Below are 17,731 nucleotides of genomic sequence, written 5' to 3' on the forward strand. Positions count from 1 at the left end.
TGCGGCCGTGCCGGCTTCCCCTGCCCCCGTCTCTGTCTCTCTCCTCCGTCTCCTGCTTGACGACACCTTTGCGTGCCCTGTGCATCTGAGCCGATCAGGCTGCCTCCGGCTTGTCTCTGCTTCTCGCGCGCGCATGCACGCTGGGCGGGAGGATAGGAATGGCGAGGGACGTCAACAGGGGCACCGAAGATGCCGGCCATCCTCTGCCGCCACCGGCCCCTTCCCCGTCTCCGGCGGCCACAGAGGAGGGTACCGACAGGAGCAAGGCCAACAACAACCTCAGGGACAGGGTATCCTTCTCGTCCTCGTCCTCCAGACCCCGCCCTTCGTGCTGGGGAAGCATCAGGATTCGTCGGATTGGCCGGATCCAGAGCAGGACCAGAACGGGCAGCGACGAGCATGACACGCGCGCAAGCCTCGGCGACCGTGGCCGCTGCGCCTGCGGGTGCGGCGGCAAGGCGGGCGCAGCGGTCGGGCCGAGGTCCCTCCTCCAGCGCAACGATTTCTACTGCGACGATTGCAACCCGCACAGGTAGAAGACGTTTTGATGCTGCTACTCTCCTCTCTACTTTCTGGTTGCTGCTGCTCCAGATTTTGCCCGGATGGATGTATATTTGAATTGGATTGGATCACGAGCAATTAAAAAAAAAATCATGTGAATGACTCATTGAAGTGTATATCCATCTTAGGTAACCCAGTTTTTCTTTTATCCTGTCCCAGTTATGTATTTGTTGCCGGAAATTTGCGTATGTAGTAACAATGATTTAGGCAGATCAATTTGTCCTAGAACATGAATACAACTACAAAGAACTCTGCTACAGAATAAGGCTGTAAGATCTCGTAATACTGATTGGAAGAAAAATAAACAGATCCGACCTTCTAAACGCATATGTCCCAACTCCCAAGCTATATTATAACGAGACTGGTATGAACAATGCAAAGGATCGATTCTTACCACACTGGCCACTAACCCGAAGCCTTATAAAATACTCGAATACTTTGATTACAACGTGGGCTGTTGAGACTTGAGACAACAAAAGGAATGTGGTTCAGTAACAAACTCCGTCCAAATGGTGAGCGGAAGTCTAATCAGAATGCTGAAAGAACCTATCAGAAGAATATGGTGGCACCAATCTTCATACAGAGAAGCCTTTTTAGCATTGTATGTATGTACATTTGTACTAGCTCTGATTTCCTTCATATATCAAATCTGTGCACCCTCCTGATGCGTAACTCCTCGACTGTAAGCTCCCTGTGACACGAAGCTTGGTGATGCTGTCCCCACGAAGAAGCACAGTCCTCACGCATGGTGCTGCACCTCTCACATATATCAGTGGCAAGTGAGTTATAATCATTGCAGCTTGAGCATACCCAGCATCCTTTCGGGCATCCTCTTGCTGCAGATGCACAGCACCCAGCTCTGCGCCGACCTGTAACGTGACCCTTGGGCAGGAGCAGGACAGACCTCACGAGCTCCTGAGCAAATCTCACTGGCAAGGCCATGGCCCTGGTACCGCATGAGATCAGACGAGAGAGCGGGCCTGGCCTGTTGAACGATCCCGAGCCTAGCCTGTTGAACGAGCCCGGAGCTGGCCTGTTCCTGTTGAACGAGCCCTTGAGCCAAAGGTAGACATGTCCAGCAAGTATACCACCAAGATGGCCAACAAAGGAAGTATTGGGAATCAAAGCTTGAACGAGGAATAGTTCAGCCCAAACAGAATACTTTGCTGGAATAACCATCCCAGCCAGATGCAAGAAATCACCCTGCCGGGCAGACATCGTCACGGCCTTCATGCCAAAGAGCACGCCGGAGAACCCAATGCAAAATTCCTCATAGTACGGAGCACCCTCACCAAGCAAGGACAAGCCTTTGGACAAGAGCAGCATGGCACCCTGTGACAGGCCAAGCAAGGCAGCAACCATGGAAGCGAACTCGGCGGTGCCCATGGACGTTTCAAGCTCTACGCCCGTCCACAACAGGGTTGTCATGTTGCAGAACAAGTGAACTTCGTTCACGTGGTACCAAGGTGACAGGAAAAAGGTCTTCAAGTCTCTGAACTGCAAAGAGTGTTCACGTAAATGCGTCAGAACCTCTACAGTATGTCACTATAAAAGACTATGTAAAAAAGGCTAAAAACATGGGAAGTATTCCAAGGCAAGTTATGCCCAACGTCGTCGAAGTCTACACAATGGTCAAGTACTTCAAGGCAAGTTTACTCAACAAAAGATGATCACTATAGGTTCTTAAACTTTTTCTCACATCTCATCTAGGTCCATATCACCAGATGATCACTTTGAGATTCCACGGACCCAAAGAAAATGCATGAAAAGTTTAAAGACCCAACAAAGGGAAAATGAACTTGAATCCAAGTAGTCCTATTAAAAGATGGAAGTACCTAGTTCCAGTAACCAACCCATTCGATTTACACCAACTGCAACGGGCCTATTAACAGCAAATCAGTATCGTGCACTACTCAGACAGGCCTAATACGATAAACCTTGGGTAAACCCTCGGTTCGACTTGCCAAGAACCCCGATTGCAAAACACAATGGTCAAGTTGCATCACATTGATGAAAATTGCGGGATTGTGAATTACGATGTTCGTAGTGCAATTCTCTAGCACAGAGAGGAAAACTTATACACAGAATCCTGGCAGTGACCTGTATGTAGTTGCGCTCGGCAGAGGTGGGTGCGTACCTTGAAGAAGATGTTCGGATTCAATGCGACGTAGGCTTTCTTCGGCAGGATCGCGTCGAGGGCGCCGGGGCGCAGGAAGATAAGCACGTTGGCGGCGAGCAGCGCGGCCGTGGCGGGCGGGCGGGCAGAGCCCGCGCGGCCGTACTCGAGCAGCACTTGCAGCCCCAGCAGGGGCAGCATGCCCTTCGATGGATCCAGGACGAAGCCGCGCGGGCGGCGCCGGTAACTGCTCATGCCGGACCCCATCTACAAAACCGCCGACCGACACGAAACCAAAAGAGCCTGCACGCAAACTTTTCTCTCCTCTATCTACAGCTCTACTCTCTTATTATCGCTATATATGCGGCACCAGACTCCGTATTTCTGGATTCGTTTCGGAAGATGTACTTGTATGTAGATATATAGTTGTATTCCTTAACCAACTTTTATGGGACAGGCTAGCGCCATTACGTCCGGAAGCTAACCTCCGACGCCCACGCCGCTCCCCCGTGCCTAGTCACCCATGCCTCACCTGCTGCGCCCGCTCGCAAGCACGTGACTCACCCACACTAGTGGGGACTGCCTCCTGCGCTCGTTTCCCGCGCAACACTTGATCTAGTTCTGAAACACCTAGATGCAACAATTGCAATATACGTATGAAAACAAATGAAATATGCATCTGAAACACTTGCAAAAACACCTGAAAAAACACATAAAGCCATTGCAAACATACGCAACGTCCAGATAAAAACACTTGTATCATATGTGTGAAAACATAACATTTAGATAAACACACTTGCAACATGCGTCGAAAAAAACAGATGAAACATTGAGCTGCTTGCAACATACGTGTACAACCATTGCAACATATGCAACATCCCTGTCGGGTACCACGAGAAGGGGTCCCCTAAGCAACAATCGAAAAAATCGCTTAGACCCCGTCAAAGTCAAAGCCAAGGGACAACTATTGGCCAAACCCCGGCCATGTCCGAAGCCACCTACTCTCTGCCTCGCTAGAGGCCTCGCACGGAAGGCCCCGGATGGCCTACCGAATCTCCGCCTCGCTAGAGGCCTCGCACGGAGGGCCTCGGACGGCCTACCGATTTTCCGCCTCTCTCGAGGCCTCGCGCGAAAGGCCTCGGCCGGGGAACCGATTCTCCGTCTCGCCCGAGGCCCCGCGCGTACAGCCTCGGACGAGACGCCGATTCTCCGCCTCGCTCAAGGCCGGCTCGATCGGCAAGACAACCCCGCCGCCCCCACCTCGACCAACTTCTCGGACAAGATGTCACGTCCGCCCGGCGCGTACGACCGCTCCCACGATATCAACCGAACGACGGCTCGACACAGCGGCGTGGCCGACTGGACGCCAGTCACATTGAAGCCATGCCGTCCAGGACAGGACAGGGCGGGGGTTACCTGCCACTATGCTCGGTGCTGTGCACACAACCGGTGCCCGTACTGCGCTGTGCTATCTAACTCCTACTCCAGGGACAACGCGGCGTGCGAAGTCAGGTCCGGGTTACTATAGCCTCGAAATCAGTGTACAAGACCAGTTGCTCCCTCCACGCCTCGGCAGTCTACTTCAGGGTCTCGGCAACCTCGGGATTCGTGCCCGCCGAGCGCCCCACGACGGCTTGGCCTCGGCACCAACTGAGCCTCGACTCTTTACACTATCAGCACACAGCAACCGGCACGTTGTCCGCCATGCCCTGCGTCAGGCTATCACTGGAGCTCCCACGTCGCATAGGATCGGGCGTGGCCGGCGTGTTGCTCCAGTGCATCAAGGACAGGACCGCTCCGTCGACCATACCGCCACAGTATCAGGCTACAGGGCTCGGACATGCCGCCTCTGTTCGTAGGACGCCGCATAGCGAACGCATGTATCGCCCCTGACCCCCCTTCAACTATAAAAGGGAGGGACCGGGGCCGTTTCTAGGGGAGAGGCATAGGTAGACGGACGGACTCACTCACTCATGCGCAAGCAACGCTCTGTAACACGCACGTTTACCCGCTGCCTGAGATCAGCATCTCAAGCAACTCACACCGCTCCACGCAGAGACCTAGGACTAACTCCCTCTCTCGCCTCGCTTGTAACTCCCTACTACGAGCATTTCGGTGCAAGGAATACAAGATCGATATCTCAGACTGGACGTAGGGCACCCATCGCCCGAACCGGTATAAACCTTATGTCTCTTTGCATCACCATCCAGGATTAGGGACACGCAGTGCATTTTTACTAGTTAGTTGAGGGCCCGCCGGTCCAAAACACCGATAGTTGGCGCGCCAGGTAGGGGTTCTGTGTGTCAGCTTCATCTCCCTAACAAGTTCTGGATGGCAGATCCCGTACGACCACTGCGTCTCAGCACGGTGATCTGGTTCGGGAGCCTAGAGTTCATGTCTCTAAGATGTGAGTACGATATGGTACTTCTCACACCCCGAGCCCCACCGATCGATGACGACGTCACGCACCCGCAGCCCAGGCACAGGCGGCGCCCGGGCGGCCACTCTCGTCACGCTCGCCAGGCATGACGCGAGCGGGGCCACCCTGACACCACGCGAACTCAGGGCGACACGCCGCGCTCCACCGGTATCCCACGCCTAGCTGTTGGCACAAGGTCCCTAGTTGGGGACCTGTCTAGCCTGAGCCTGGACAAGGGAAAGACGCCGGTGGAGCACGACGACGCCCCGTCATCAAGCTCTGTCCCGCCACGTCCTGAGGAGTCAACTTCGGCGAAGCAAAGCCCGACAATGGCACCATCCCCGTACCCCTTTGGGTTGAGAAATATCGCCGCCACCTATACTTCCGCCTACGCTTCTGCTCATGCAGAGCCCTCAGGACGCCACCAACGCTTCGCCCTCGACTTCGGCACCACGACTTCGACTCATGCCCACGCTGACTCCTCGGAGGAGGACGAGGCGTGGGCCGGAGCGGACTTCTCTGGACTTCACGACCCTAAAGCCATGCGCCGCTTCCTGGCCACGAGCGACTACTGCTTCGGCTACTCTAACTCTGACGATGAAGGCACTTATGATCCCACTCGTGAGTGCTTCTACGTCGGACTCAGGATGTCGAGCACGGGCGATGAGGATGAGGGGGTAGGCAACCGTACCCCACTTCGCCAGGGAGCGGGCGATGCCACACCCTCACATGTTGTCCCACCAGCAGCGTGGAATGAGAGCCTCGCCCTCGGACAACTTCGACGCCCGGACCTGGAGTAGCTCCGTGAGCTTCAGGCCAAGGTCAAGCAAGATCGACTCCTTCTATAGCAGCTCTGAGACACTCTCGAGCAGGAGCAGCAGGGACGTGGTGATGGCGAAGGAGCCCGACGGAGGGCCCACGTCGTCCACCACCGCATTAACGACGACGAAGGGGGTGAGCAACCCCCAATCTTCAATTGCGCTAGCCAGAACATCGTGGCTGCGGCAATGCTAGTCCGAATGATTCCCGAGCCCTCTACTACGGAGGGGCGATAGGTCTGCGGCGAGCTCCGAGATCTCCTCGAGACCGCCGCGGTGCAGTAGGCCGAGAGCTTCGCCTCCTGACGGTGTGGAGGCGCCTCGAACCTTCCCATGGCACTGCCTCGGCAGGACAGGGAGGCCTCGGCTCGTCCCGAACCTGCTCGCGCACCGACGATCAACAGGGTCCCCTTGCTGCACGATCGCCTCAGCAACCAACACGAGGCACAGGGCGATCATGTGGTCAGCAGGCGACGGTGACACAACAATGAGGGGCCTGCCTGGGGCTACCATCCACATCGAGGTGGCCGCTATGATAGCGGGGAAGACCGCAGTTCTTCCCCTGAGCCGCTTGGTCCTTGAGTCTTTAGCAGAGCCATCCGCGCTGCTCATTTTTTGGCCCAGTTTCGGCAACCGGCCAACCTCACAAAGTATAGCGGTGAAACCAATCCTGAACTTTGGCTAGCTGATTACCACCTGGCTTGTCAGCTAGGTGGCGTGGATGATGACCTGCTCATCATCCATAACCTCCCTTTGTTCCTGTCAGACTCGGCGTGAGCCTGGCTTGAACATCTCCCTCCCTCATAGATCCACAACTGGCGCAACTTAGTAAGGGTCTTTGTCGGGAACTTTCAGGGCACATACGTGCGCCCTGGGAACTCCTGGGACCTCAAAAGTTGTTGCCAGGGCCCAGACGAGTCTCTCCGAGACTTCATCCGGCGCTTCTCCAAGAAATGCACTGAGTTGCCAAGCGTTGGCGACTCGAAAATTGTCCAGGCTTTCCTTTCCGGCACCACCTACCAAGACCTGGTACGAGAATTGGGCCAAAACATACCAACCTCGATGGCCACACTCCTCGACATCGCCACCAACTTCGCCTCGGGTGAAGAGGCCATTGGGGCCATCTTCCCTGACGACGACGCTAAGGGGAAGCGGAGGGACGAGGCCCCCGGGGCCTCGGCTCCCCACCTCCCCAAGAAAAAGAAAAAGGGTCGCCAGAGGAAGCAGGAAGTCCTCGAGGCTAGCCTAGTCACGGCCACAGAGCGCAAAAATCCCCAAGGCCCCAGAGGCCCTGAGCTCTTCGACGACATGCTCAAGAAACCCTGCCCTTACCACCAGGGCCTGGTGAAGCATGTCCTCGAAGAGTGCACCATGCTCTGGCGTTACTACGCTAAGCTTGGGCTCCCCGACGACGATGCCAAGAAGAGGGGCATCGGTGACAAGGACGACGACAAGGATGACGGATTCCCCAAAGTGCACAATGCTTTCATGATCTTTGGCGGGCCTTCGGCGTGCCTCACGGCATGACATCGGAAGAGGGAACGCCGAGAGGTCTTCTCGGTGAAGGTGGCCGCTCCTCGGTACCTCAACTGGTCTCGGGAGGCAATCACCTTTGACCGGGACGACCATCCCGATTACATCCCGAACCCCGAGCAGTACCCACTTGTCATCGACCCCATCATCGGCAATACCCGGCTCACTAAGGTATTGATGGATGGAGGCAGCGGCCTCAACATCCTCTACGCCAACACCCTAGAGCTCCTGGAGCTCGACCAGTCACAGCTTCGGGGTGGCGCCGCGCCTTTCCATGGCATTGTGCCAGGGAAACGCATGCGGCCCCTCGGGCGCATCGACCTGCCCGTCTGCTTCGGTACTCCCGCCAACTACCGCAAGGAGGTCCTCACCTTCGAGGTGGTTGGGTTCAAGGGAACCTACCACGCCATCCTAGGGTGGCCGTGCTACACCAAGTTCATGGCGGTCCCCAACTACACGTACCTCAAGCTCAAGATGCCGGGCCCCAATGATGTCATCACTGTTGAGTCCATGTACGAGCATGCATACGACTGTGACATCGAGTGCATCGAGTATGTCGAGGCTATCATAGAGGCCAAGACCCTCATCGTCAACCTCAACCAGCTCGGTAGCGAGGTGCCCGACTCCAAGCGTCACGTCGAGACTTTCGAGCCCACGGAGGCCGTCAAACTCATCCCGGTCGACCCCACCTGCCCCGACGACCGGGCGCTGAGGATCAGTGCCACCCTCGACATCAAATAGGAAGCCGTGCTCGTCGACTTTCTTCTCGCGAATGCCGATATGTTCATGTGGGGTCCCTCAGACATGCCGGGCATACCGAGGGAGGTCACCGAGCACGCCTTGGACATCCGGGCCGGCTCTAGTCCGATGAAGCAGCGCCTACGCCGATTTGACGAGGAAAAGCGCAGGGCCATCGGTGAAGAGATACAAAAGCTCATGGTGGCTGGATTCATCAAAGAAGTGTCCCATCCAGAGTGGTTAGCTAATCCCGTATTAGTTAAGAAGAAAAATGGGAAGTGGATAATGTGTGTAGACTACACCAGTCTAAACAAAGCATGTCCAAAAGTCCCTTTCCCATTACCTCAAATCGACCAAATCATTGACTCCACTGCGGGATGTGAAACACTATCCTTCCTTGATGCATATTCCGGCTACCATCAGATCAAGATGAAAAAGTCTGACCAGCTCGTGACTTCTTTCATCACACCATTTGGCATGTACTGCTATTTGACTATGCCGTTCGGCCTTAGAAACGCAGGGGCCACATACCAGTGGTGCATGACCCATGTCTTTGGCGAGCACATTAGGAAGACCATCGAGGCCTATGTGGACAACATCATGGTCAAGTCTAGGAAGGCCTATGATCTCATTAGCGACTTGGAAATAACCTTCAAATGCCTCAGGGAGAAGGGCATTAAGCTCAACCCCAAGATGTGTGTCTTCGGGGTCCCCCGAGGCATGCTTTTAGGATTTATAGTCTCAGAACGCGGAATCGAAGCCAACCCGGAGAAGGTCTCGGCCATGACCAACATGGGGCCGATCCAAGACCTCAAGGGAGTATAGAGGATTATGGGATACCTTGCGGCCCTAAGTCGCTTCATCTCGCGCCTTGGTGAAAAGGGCTTGCCTCTGTACCACCTCTTGAGGAAATCGGAACGCTTTTCTTGGACCTCTGAGGCTGAAGAAGCCCTCTCCAAACTCAAGGCATTGCTCACTAATCCTCTTGTCCTGGTACCGCCAGCCAAGGGCAAATCTCTCTTACTTTACATCACCGCAATGACCCAAGTGGTTAGCGCGGCCATAGTAGTCGAGAGGTAGGAAGAGGGGCATGCTCTACCCATCCAACGACCTGTCTACTTCATCATCGAAGTACTCTCCAAGACCAAAACACGCTACCCCCACATCCAAAAACTAATCTACGCCGTAGTCTTGGCTCGACACAAGCTACGTCACTACTTCGAATCCCACCCAGTAACCATGGTGTCGTCTTTCCCCCTAGGGGAGATAATCCATAACCGGGAGGCCTCGGGTAGGATAGCCAAGTGGGCCATCAAACTCATGGGGGAGGCTCTATCCTTTGCGCCTCAGAAAGCAATCAAATCTCAGGTCTTGGCTGATTTTGTGGCAGAGTGGACCGACACCCAACTACCACCTGCTCAAGTCCAGGCGAAATGCTGGACCATGTACTTCGACGGGTCCCTGATGAAGACCGGGGCAGGAGCGGGTCTGCTCTTCATCTTGCCCCTCGTAGTACACATGCGCTACATGATTTGGCTCCACTTCGTCGCCTCTAACAATGTAGCCAAGTACGAAGCCCTCATCAACGGCTTGTAGATCGCCGTCGAACTTGGAGTACGGTGCCTCGACGTGCGAGGCGACTTGTAGCTTGTCGTCGATCAGGTGATGAAGGAGTCGAACTGCCATGACCCCAAGATGGAGGCATACTGCAAGCTAGTATGTCACCTTGAAGACAAGTTCGACGGTCTCGAACTCAACCACATCGCATGAAAATTCAACGAGGCCACGGATGAACTGGCAAAGATGGCGTCGGAGCGGGCCCCGGTCCCCCCGAACGTCTTCGCCAGAGATCTCCACAAACCTTCCATCGACTATGCCTCGGCAGTGGAAGAGGGCCCACCGGTCGAGCCCACCGCAGGACTCGAGGCCCCCTCGATCGCCGAGACCCCCGTGGCCGAGACCGAGGTTATGTAAGTAAACGCAGAGCCTCTCGAGGCCAACTAGGGCATGGACTGGCGGGTCCTGCTCCTTGATTGCCTCATTCGAGGAGAGCTTCCCACAGACAGGACTGAAGCCCGACGGCTTGCGCGATGAGCCAAAGCTTACGTCCTCAGTGACGGTGAGTTGTACCGGTGAAGCCCATCTGGCGTCCTCCAGCGATGCATCACCACCGAGGCAGGCCAAGCCCTACTTTGGGACTTGCACATAGGGGCATGTGGGCACCATGCAACGCCTCGGACGCTCATCGAAAATGCCTTCCGCCAAGGGTTCTACTGGCCGACGGCGGTTGCCGACGCAACGAAGCTAGTACGCTCCTGCGAGGGATGCCAGTACTATGCGCGGCAAATGCACCTCCCAGCCCAAGCCCTCCAAACCATCCCCGTTACATGGCCCTTCGCCGTGTGGGGGCTAGACATGGTTAGGCCTCTACAGAAAGCCCCCGGGGTCTACACCCATCTATTGGTAGCAATCGATAAGTTCTCCAAGTGGATCAAGGCTCGTCCGATCAATCAAATCAAATCCGAGCAAGCGGTGCTGTTCTTCACTGATATCATCCATAGGTTCAGGGTTCCGAACACCATCATCACTGACAACGGGATGCAATTCACCGGCCGCAAGTTCCTGACGTTCTGCGACGACCACCACATCCGTGTGGCCTGGTCGGCCATGGGACACCCTAGGACAAATGGCCAAGTAGAATGTGCCAATGGTATGATCCTACAGGGCCTCAAGCCGAGAATATACAACCGGTTGAAAGAAGTTTGGCAAGAAATCGCTTGCCAAACTCCCGTCAGTCATCTGGAGCCTGAGGAATACCCTGAGCCGAGCCACAGGATTCACACCGTTCTTCCTAGTCTATGGGGCCAAGGCCATCCTCCCCACTGACTTGGAGTATGGTTCCCCAAGGCTTCGGGCCTACAACGAGCAGAGCAACCGCACTGCCCGCGAGGACGCCCTCGACCAACTGGAGGAAGCCTGAGACGTTGCGCTGCCACATTCGGCCAAATACCAGTAAGCTCTACGACGCTATCAAGCCCGGCGCATTCAAAGCTAAGACCTGAAGGTGGGCGACCTGGTGCTGAGGCTGAGGCAGAGCAACAAGGGCCGCCATAAGCTGACCCCACCATGGGAAGGACCGTACATTGTCGCCCAAGTGCTGAAGCCTAGGACCTACAAGCTAGCCAACGAGAAGGGCGAAATCCTCACCAACGCTTGGAACATAGAACAGCTACGTCGCTTTTACCCTTAAATCTCCAAGCATTGTATACATTGTTTCTCGGAATACAATTAAAAAGCATTCTTTAGTTGTTTTATTTTTTCGAGAAATCCCTCGAGCCCATCACAGGCCTCGGTAGTACGATAACACCATAAGGGAGACTTAGCTCTGCCTCTGCAGAGGTGCCCACTGCGGGGCTCGAACAGGACATGGCTCTGCCTCTGCAGAACCGAGCCTCCCTCGGGGGCTAGAAGGGGGGACTCCCCCCCTAAGTCCCATGCACCATTTTTAGTCATTTTTTGAAAAAAATTCCTAAGCCAAACTCTCTAACGTACTTTGACAAATCGATTGTGAAAAAACCTAAGGACCGAAAGACTGTCTCAAGGCCAGAAGGCCGGCTGAGTCGCGAGACAGCCTATGCCTCTGGGCTATAGCACTCCCTCACCACCTTTTGCTCGAGGGGTAGCTTAGGCTCCGAGGAAGTTTTTTGCAAGAGATTTGTTTAGAGACAAGACAGAGGGCAGAGGCTCGAAAATACAATGAAAAACGATTAAAGAAGCGTAGACGCACGATTACTTTAAAAAGGCATTGATAGCCACCAGTGTTATGATAGGGTAACATAATCCCTAATCTATTTACATGGCCTCTTGGGCCTAGGTCAAGGCTCAGGGTCTCCAGCATCGACGGATGACATGGGAGGGACCACCTCCTCTTCGAACAGTTTGGCCAGCGCCGTGTCGGGGCCCTCCGCCGCCTCCATCAGCCTCGCGACCTCCTCATCGGCCTCCCCTTCATCATCGGGCAGGATGTAGCCATCGCTGATGGCCTTGAGGTCGACGCCGATGTAGTGCGAGGCGATGATGGCCAGGGCGTGCTTAACGCCCGTGTGCAGCGTGTCGATGAAATATGGTCGGCAGTCCATCGAGGGGGGTGCCCGTGGTGGTAGATTATTGGTAGGATGCATGTAATCAGGAACCAGATGGTGACACAAGGCGCAGAGACAATGATTTAGATAGGTTCGGGCCGTCTGATCAATGTAATACCCTATGTCCTGTGTCTTTGGTGTATTATATTGATCTAGATAACCAAGTAGCTTGATGTAGCCTATCCGCTAGGGGACCCCTATCTCTCGTTATATACTCTAGAGGAGGTAGGGTTATAAGGTAAGTATCCTATTTGGTACTATATATTATGGTGCACGCCGAGCAGCATCGTGCATGTCTTGATCCTGTGGGCTGGGACACCTCTGATGGTGCGGCCCATGTCTTGGGGGCCATACCCCCACAGCTAGTCCCCGAGCCTTTTAGTAGATGATATAGTCACGTGGTGCTAGGGTCATAAAGTAGAAAACCAGCCAAGCAGGCAGCCAGTCCCCGGGCATAGTCTCGAGATTAGAACAAGCACATTCATCGCAAGGTGAAGTGTGCCCACTTAGTCTCCGAGCCTGCTGGAAGATGAAGAATGAATCTTGTAGCAGGGTCAAAGAAGTCTGAAAGCTTGCCGACGGCGTCTAACATGGGCGTATCAAGACCCCAGATGTGCTGCCCAAGATCAGCACCCTGATCCGAACAGCATGGAGCAGCTTGATAGCACACCGATAAGACATAGCAAGATCCGAGCACCGAGGAATCCCCCACGTAGCCGACAATGTTCGACCACCCAGGGAGTTCCTGGCATAGCTGGCGATGACCAAGAACCAAGGAGCGAGGAGTCCCCGGCATAGGTGGTGATGACCGAGCACCAAGAAGCGAGGAGTCCCCGGCGTAGGCAGCGATGACCGAGCGTTGAGGAGTCTCTGGCGTAGGCGGCGATGACCGAGCACCGAGGAGCGAGGAGTCCCCGGCGTCGCTGGCGATGACCGAGCACTGAGGAGCGAGGAGCGAGGAGTCCCCGGCGTAGGCGGCGATGATCAAGCGCCGAGGAGCGAGGAGTCCCTGGCGTAGGCGGCGATGACCGAGCGCCGAGGAGCGAGGAGTCCTCGACATAGGCGGTGATGATCGAGCATCAAGGAGCGAGGAGTCCCTAGCGTCGCTAGCGATGACTGAGCACCGAGGAGTGATGAGTCCCCGGTGTCGCTGGTGATGATGGCGTAGGCGGCGATGTCCGAGCACCGAGGAGCGAGGAGTCCCCGGCGTCGCTGGCGATAACCAAGCACCGAGGAGCAAGGAGCCCCTGGCGTAGGCGGCGATGACCGAGCACCGAGGAGCGAGGAGTCCCCGGCGTAGGCAGTGATGACCGAGCATCGAGGAGCGAGGAGTCCCTAGCGTCGCTGGTGATGACCGAGCACCGAGGAGCGATGAGTCCCCGGCGTCGCTGGTGATGACGGCGTAGGCAGCGATGTCCGAGTACCGAGGAGTCCCCGGAATCGCTGGTGATGACCGAGCACCGAGGAGCGAGGAGTCCCCGACGTAGGCGGCGAGGTTCGAGCACCGAGGAGTCCCCAACATAGGCGGTGATGTCCGAGCACCGAGGAGTCCTTAGCGTAGGCGGCGAGGTCTGAGCACCGAGGAGTGCTCGGCGTAGGCGGCGAGGTCTGAGCACCGACGCAGCTGATGACGTCCGTGCGGTGAAGTGTGCCCACTTAGTCCTCGAGCACGAAGAATCCGAGGGCCAAGGAGTAACCGGCATAGCTAGCGATGAAGCACGAGCGGCGAACAATCCAATCAACTGGTCTGTGACGGAGTCCATGAACCAAGCGGTCCGACCAGTTGATCGGTGGAGAAGTCCGAGAACTAGGTGATTCAATCACTTGGACGATGATCCTGCAATGCAAACATGTAAAACAGGTAGTACATGACGCACAAATAAATAAACTCCTGAGAAAAATCAGCAATGGTGATGAAACAACGTATGTAGTTCGGCGATCAGTTGGCGTGAAAATATATTTATATTTAATATAAACCGCCCGACCAGTTAGTGTGTAACTGAGTCTCCAGCCCTAGCTAGCCCATAGTCCATAACGTCGAGCGCGAAGCCCATGCATGTGTAGGAGGAACAGGCGTGACCAAGGAGCCGCTGTCGACCACCCACAACGTAGAGCACGGAGCCCATAGCACGTGTAGGGAGGAGCCAGAGACATGGCCATCTCTAGAGGCGTCCGAGCATCAACATGACTGTTCGAGGGTTCAGAAAATCGTTTGGAGAGCAAATATAAAGAAAACAGTTCGGAAAAACATTATGACAATATACGGAGATTGGAGAATATTTAGAAGAATATTAAAACATGACTTAGCTTTAGACAGAGTGTCTGGTCAGCGGCGTATAGCGTTATCTGGTCGGTGATGTAGGCAGCTTGCTTGCAGCTCGGCGGCGACGAGGGATGTCGGTGAGGGCCGCCGAGTAATGACGATGAGACAACGGTGAGGGCCGTCGGCGAAGGATGTCGGCGAGGACCGCCGAGCGGTGACGACAAGTCGACGGCGAGAGATGTCGACGAAGGATGTTGATGAAGGCCATCGAGCGGTGACGACGAGTCGACGGCGAGGGACGTCGGCAAAAGATGTCGACGAAGGCCGTCGAGCGGTGACGACGAGTCGACGGCGAGAGACGTCGACGAAGGCCATCGAGCGGTGATGATGAGTCGACGGCGAGGGACGTCGGCAAAAGATGTTGGCGAAGGCCGTCGAGCGGTGATGATGAGTCGACGGCGAGGGACATCGACGAAAGATGTCGGCGAAGGCCACTGAGGGCAGTGGCGGCGAGTCATCGATGAGGGCAGCAGCGGCGAGTCATCGATGAGGGCAACAGCGGCAAGTTGTTGGTGAAGACGACCTCGAAGGTGGTTCCGAGATCGGATCTGCTGTCGCAGGGGCTGGTGTAGCAGCGATGAATCGTCGTCGTGGACTGGCTTGGATCTCCACGAGATTGATGACGAGAACGCGCTGTTGATTTGAGGTCCATTTGGCTCACCATGGATCAATCGCACACCCCTACCTGGCGCGCCAACTGTCGACAAAAGATGCTCGGCAGTCCACCGAGGGGTATCCCGCGATGGTAGATTTGTCGATGGGGGTGCGCTCTTCAGTGCGTCGTGCTCCCCGATCTCGGTCTCAAGCACCGCCTACACTACGACAGAGGCCTTAGCTGCCCGGGTGACCTCCTTCTCCAACTCTGCGCCAAAAGAAACGGAATGGGGTTGAGCGCAAAGGAAAACAAGGCAAATAGGGGCGGAAGCCTACGGGACTCACCCTCGACCTTCTCCTCCTAGCATCGGGCCTCGACCCGAGAGGCCTTGGCTTTCTTCTTCCAGCACTGGACCTCGACCCGAGAAGCCTCAGCCTTCTCCTTCAGGCGCTAGACCTCGGTCTAGGAAGCCTCGGCCGCCCTGGAAGCCTCTTCCTCCAGCTCTGCATCACACCAAGGAGTTAGGGGCCGAACATAAGAAAAACAAATAAAATAAGGGGAATAAGACTCACCCTCGGCCTTTCCCCTCCAGACCATAGCCTCGGTTCGGGAAGCCTCAGCCACCTTGAGGGCCTCATCCAAGGCACCTTTCATCAGCTGGTGCGCACCTTGCTTCGTCCCCAGCTGTCCAGCAAGGGCCTTGACAGAGGCCGTGGCTTCTCCAGCCCGGGACCTGAAGGCGTCCCAATCACCGGCCACATGAGTCAGCTCCTCCTCCAACTCCTTGACCCACGTCGCCAAGGGGGCGACTTGCTCCTGAGTCGCCGCCGCCACTGCCTTCATATCGGTAACCGGCTCTGGCTCCGGCTCGCCCGACAGAGCGATCCACTCTGGCCTGTTGGGGTCGGTAACTGGACGAAGAAGGCCGTCGTCGACAAGTGACTAGAGCGTCTCCACGGATACGTCAGACTGAACCCAAGGGTCCACCTCAATGACAATGGCGCCGGCCATGGGTGCGACGGAGAATACGACTGCGGTGGTGGGCCTCTCTTGCCTTCTCTACCTCGCCTCTCTCTTCTTCTCCCCGACGCTCTCTATTCTAGCAATGGCTCAAGGGCGGCAAAGGCGAATGTAGGCAAGGTAAGGAGGAGAGGGGCGAGGCTTGTTGCGTATTTATACAGGAAGGAGGTGGAATGGGCGGGCGATGAAATCGGGAAAGTTTCCCCTAGATCTAGCATAGTTAATCCAGATCCGATTGTACCGCTCATGTACCCACCTTTTCCTCATTAATCGCGTGAACAATTATGTTCTATCCACTGACACGGCGTCGCATCCGATCACTGCAGTGGCAGGCGCTGTTCCGCCTCCTTGAGAAAATCACCTCAAAAGGCGCACCTGCTATTGTCAAACCGATGGGGGGAGGGAATATCCCCCACCTGATTCCTTTCAGATGAAGGAACTAGGCGCCGAGCCCGTTACAGTCCAGGGGTTCAAAGGCTAGGCCCCCGAGGGATTCGACAGCCGCCCCAGGGAAATAGAGTTAGGGACGACTATGGATGAGCCCATACGAGGCCGAGACCCAAGCAAGCAAAATGCTTGGGACGCCCTAAGTCGTGTCCGAGACCGGCAGGGAGGTCTCCAAATGGGATCCCACCATAGGGAGGCACCGAGCCACCGGGGCCCATCGAATGGCCCCGACACCCACTAGAGAAACCCTCTGGTACTCTTGGAGTGCATCTCTATACCACTAGCCAACCCCTAGCGAACAGGGCACGGGCCTCCACTCGGACTTACCTGATAACAGCTCACCAGAAGTGCCACCGTTCGCGCCCATTGAGGGTAGCCTGGCATATTCCACCCCTCCTTTCAAACAAAAAGGATGCGTGAGGGTCATACAAAAAGCCAAGGGAACCCCTGATGGCCCTCTCGCTCCGTGCAGAGGCTAGGGGGCTCTTCCTACAAATATGCTGAGACCCCACGACCTAGGCTCGCACCCGAGGGGGGCTTGACAAACAAACCCTCATGCATGAGGGGCGCACAAAAAGCCAAGGAAACTCCTAATCGCCCTCTCGCTCCATGCAGAGGCTCGGGGGCTCTTCCTGCAACCTTGCCGAGACCCAGCGACCCAGGCTCGCACTCGAGGGGGCTCGGCAAACAACCCCTCCGTCCGAACGAAAAGAATGCGTGAGGGTCACACAAAAAGACAGGGAACCCCTGACCACCCTCTCGCTCCGTGCGGAGGCTCGAGGGCTCATCCTGCACCCAGGATAGAGACAAGCGACCCAAGCTCGCACTCGAAGACTCAGAAAAACGCAATAAAGGGCATCGAGCCTGTTACGGTCTAGGGGTTCGAAGGCTGGGCCCTCGAGGGTTTCGACAGCCGCCCCAGGGTAGCAGAGTCAGGGATGACTATGGGCAAGCCCACGCATGGCTGAGGCCCGAGCAAACGATCGCTCGAGATGCCCTAAGTCGTGTCCAAGACCAGC

General features: G+C 55.9%; 2 protein-coding genes across 2 annotated transcripts; one reads left to right on the forward strand and one right to left on the reverse strand.

Annotated features, from left to right (window-relative positions):
• Positions 1 to 544: 544 nt before the first annotated feature.
• On the reverse strand, positions 545 to 3,027 carry LOC136458112 (rhomboid-like protein 14, mitochondrial). The gene is made up of 2 exons (XM_066458107.1): positions 2,699 to 3,027; positions 545 to 2,058 (listed from the first exon to the last, which is right to left on the reverse strand). Exons 1-2 carry the CDS (start codon positions 2,942 to 2,944, stop codon positions 1,198 to 1,200), a joined length of 1,107 nt encoding a protein of 368 aa, XP_066314204.1. The 5' UTR covers positions 2,945 to 3,027; the 3' UTR covers positions 545 to 1,197.
• Positions 3,028 to 7,885: 4,858 nt separating this feature from the next.
• On the forward strand, positions 7,886 to 8,188 carry LOC136460513 (uncharacterized). Its single transcript, XM_066460174.1, has one exon. It carries the CDS (start codon positions 7,886 to 7,888, stop codon positions 8,186 to 8,188), a length of 303 nt encoding a protein of 100 aa, XP_066316271.1.
• Positions 8,189 to 17,731: the final 9,543 nt, after the last annotated feature.

This window comes from Miscanthus floridulus, chromosome 6 (genome assembly GCF_019320115.1).
Source record: "Miscanthus floridulus cultivar M001 chromosome 6, ASM1932011v1, whole genome shotgun sequence".
NCBI lineage: Eukaryota > Viridiplantae > Streptophyta > Magnoliopsida > Poales > Poaceae > Miscanthus > Miscanthus floridulus.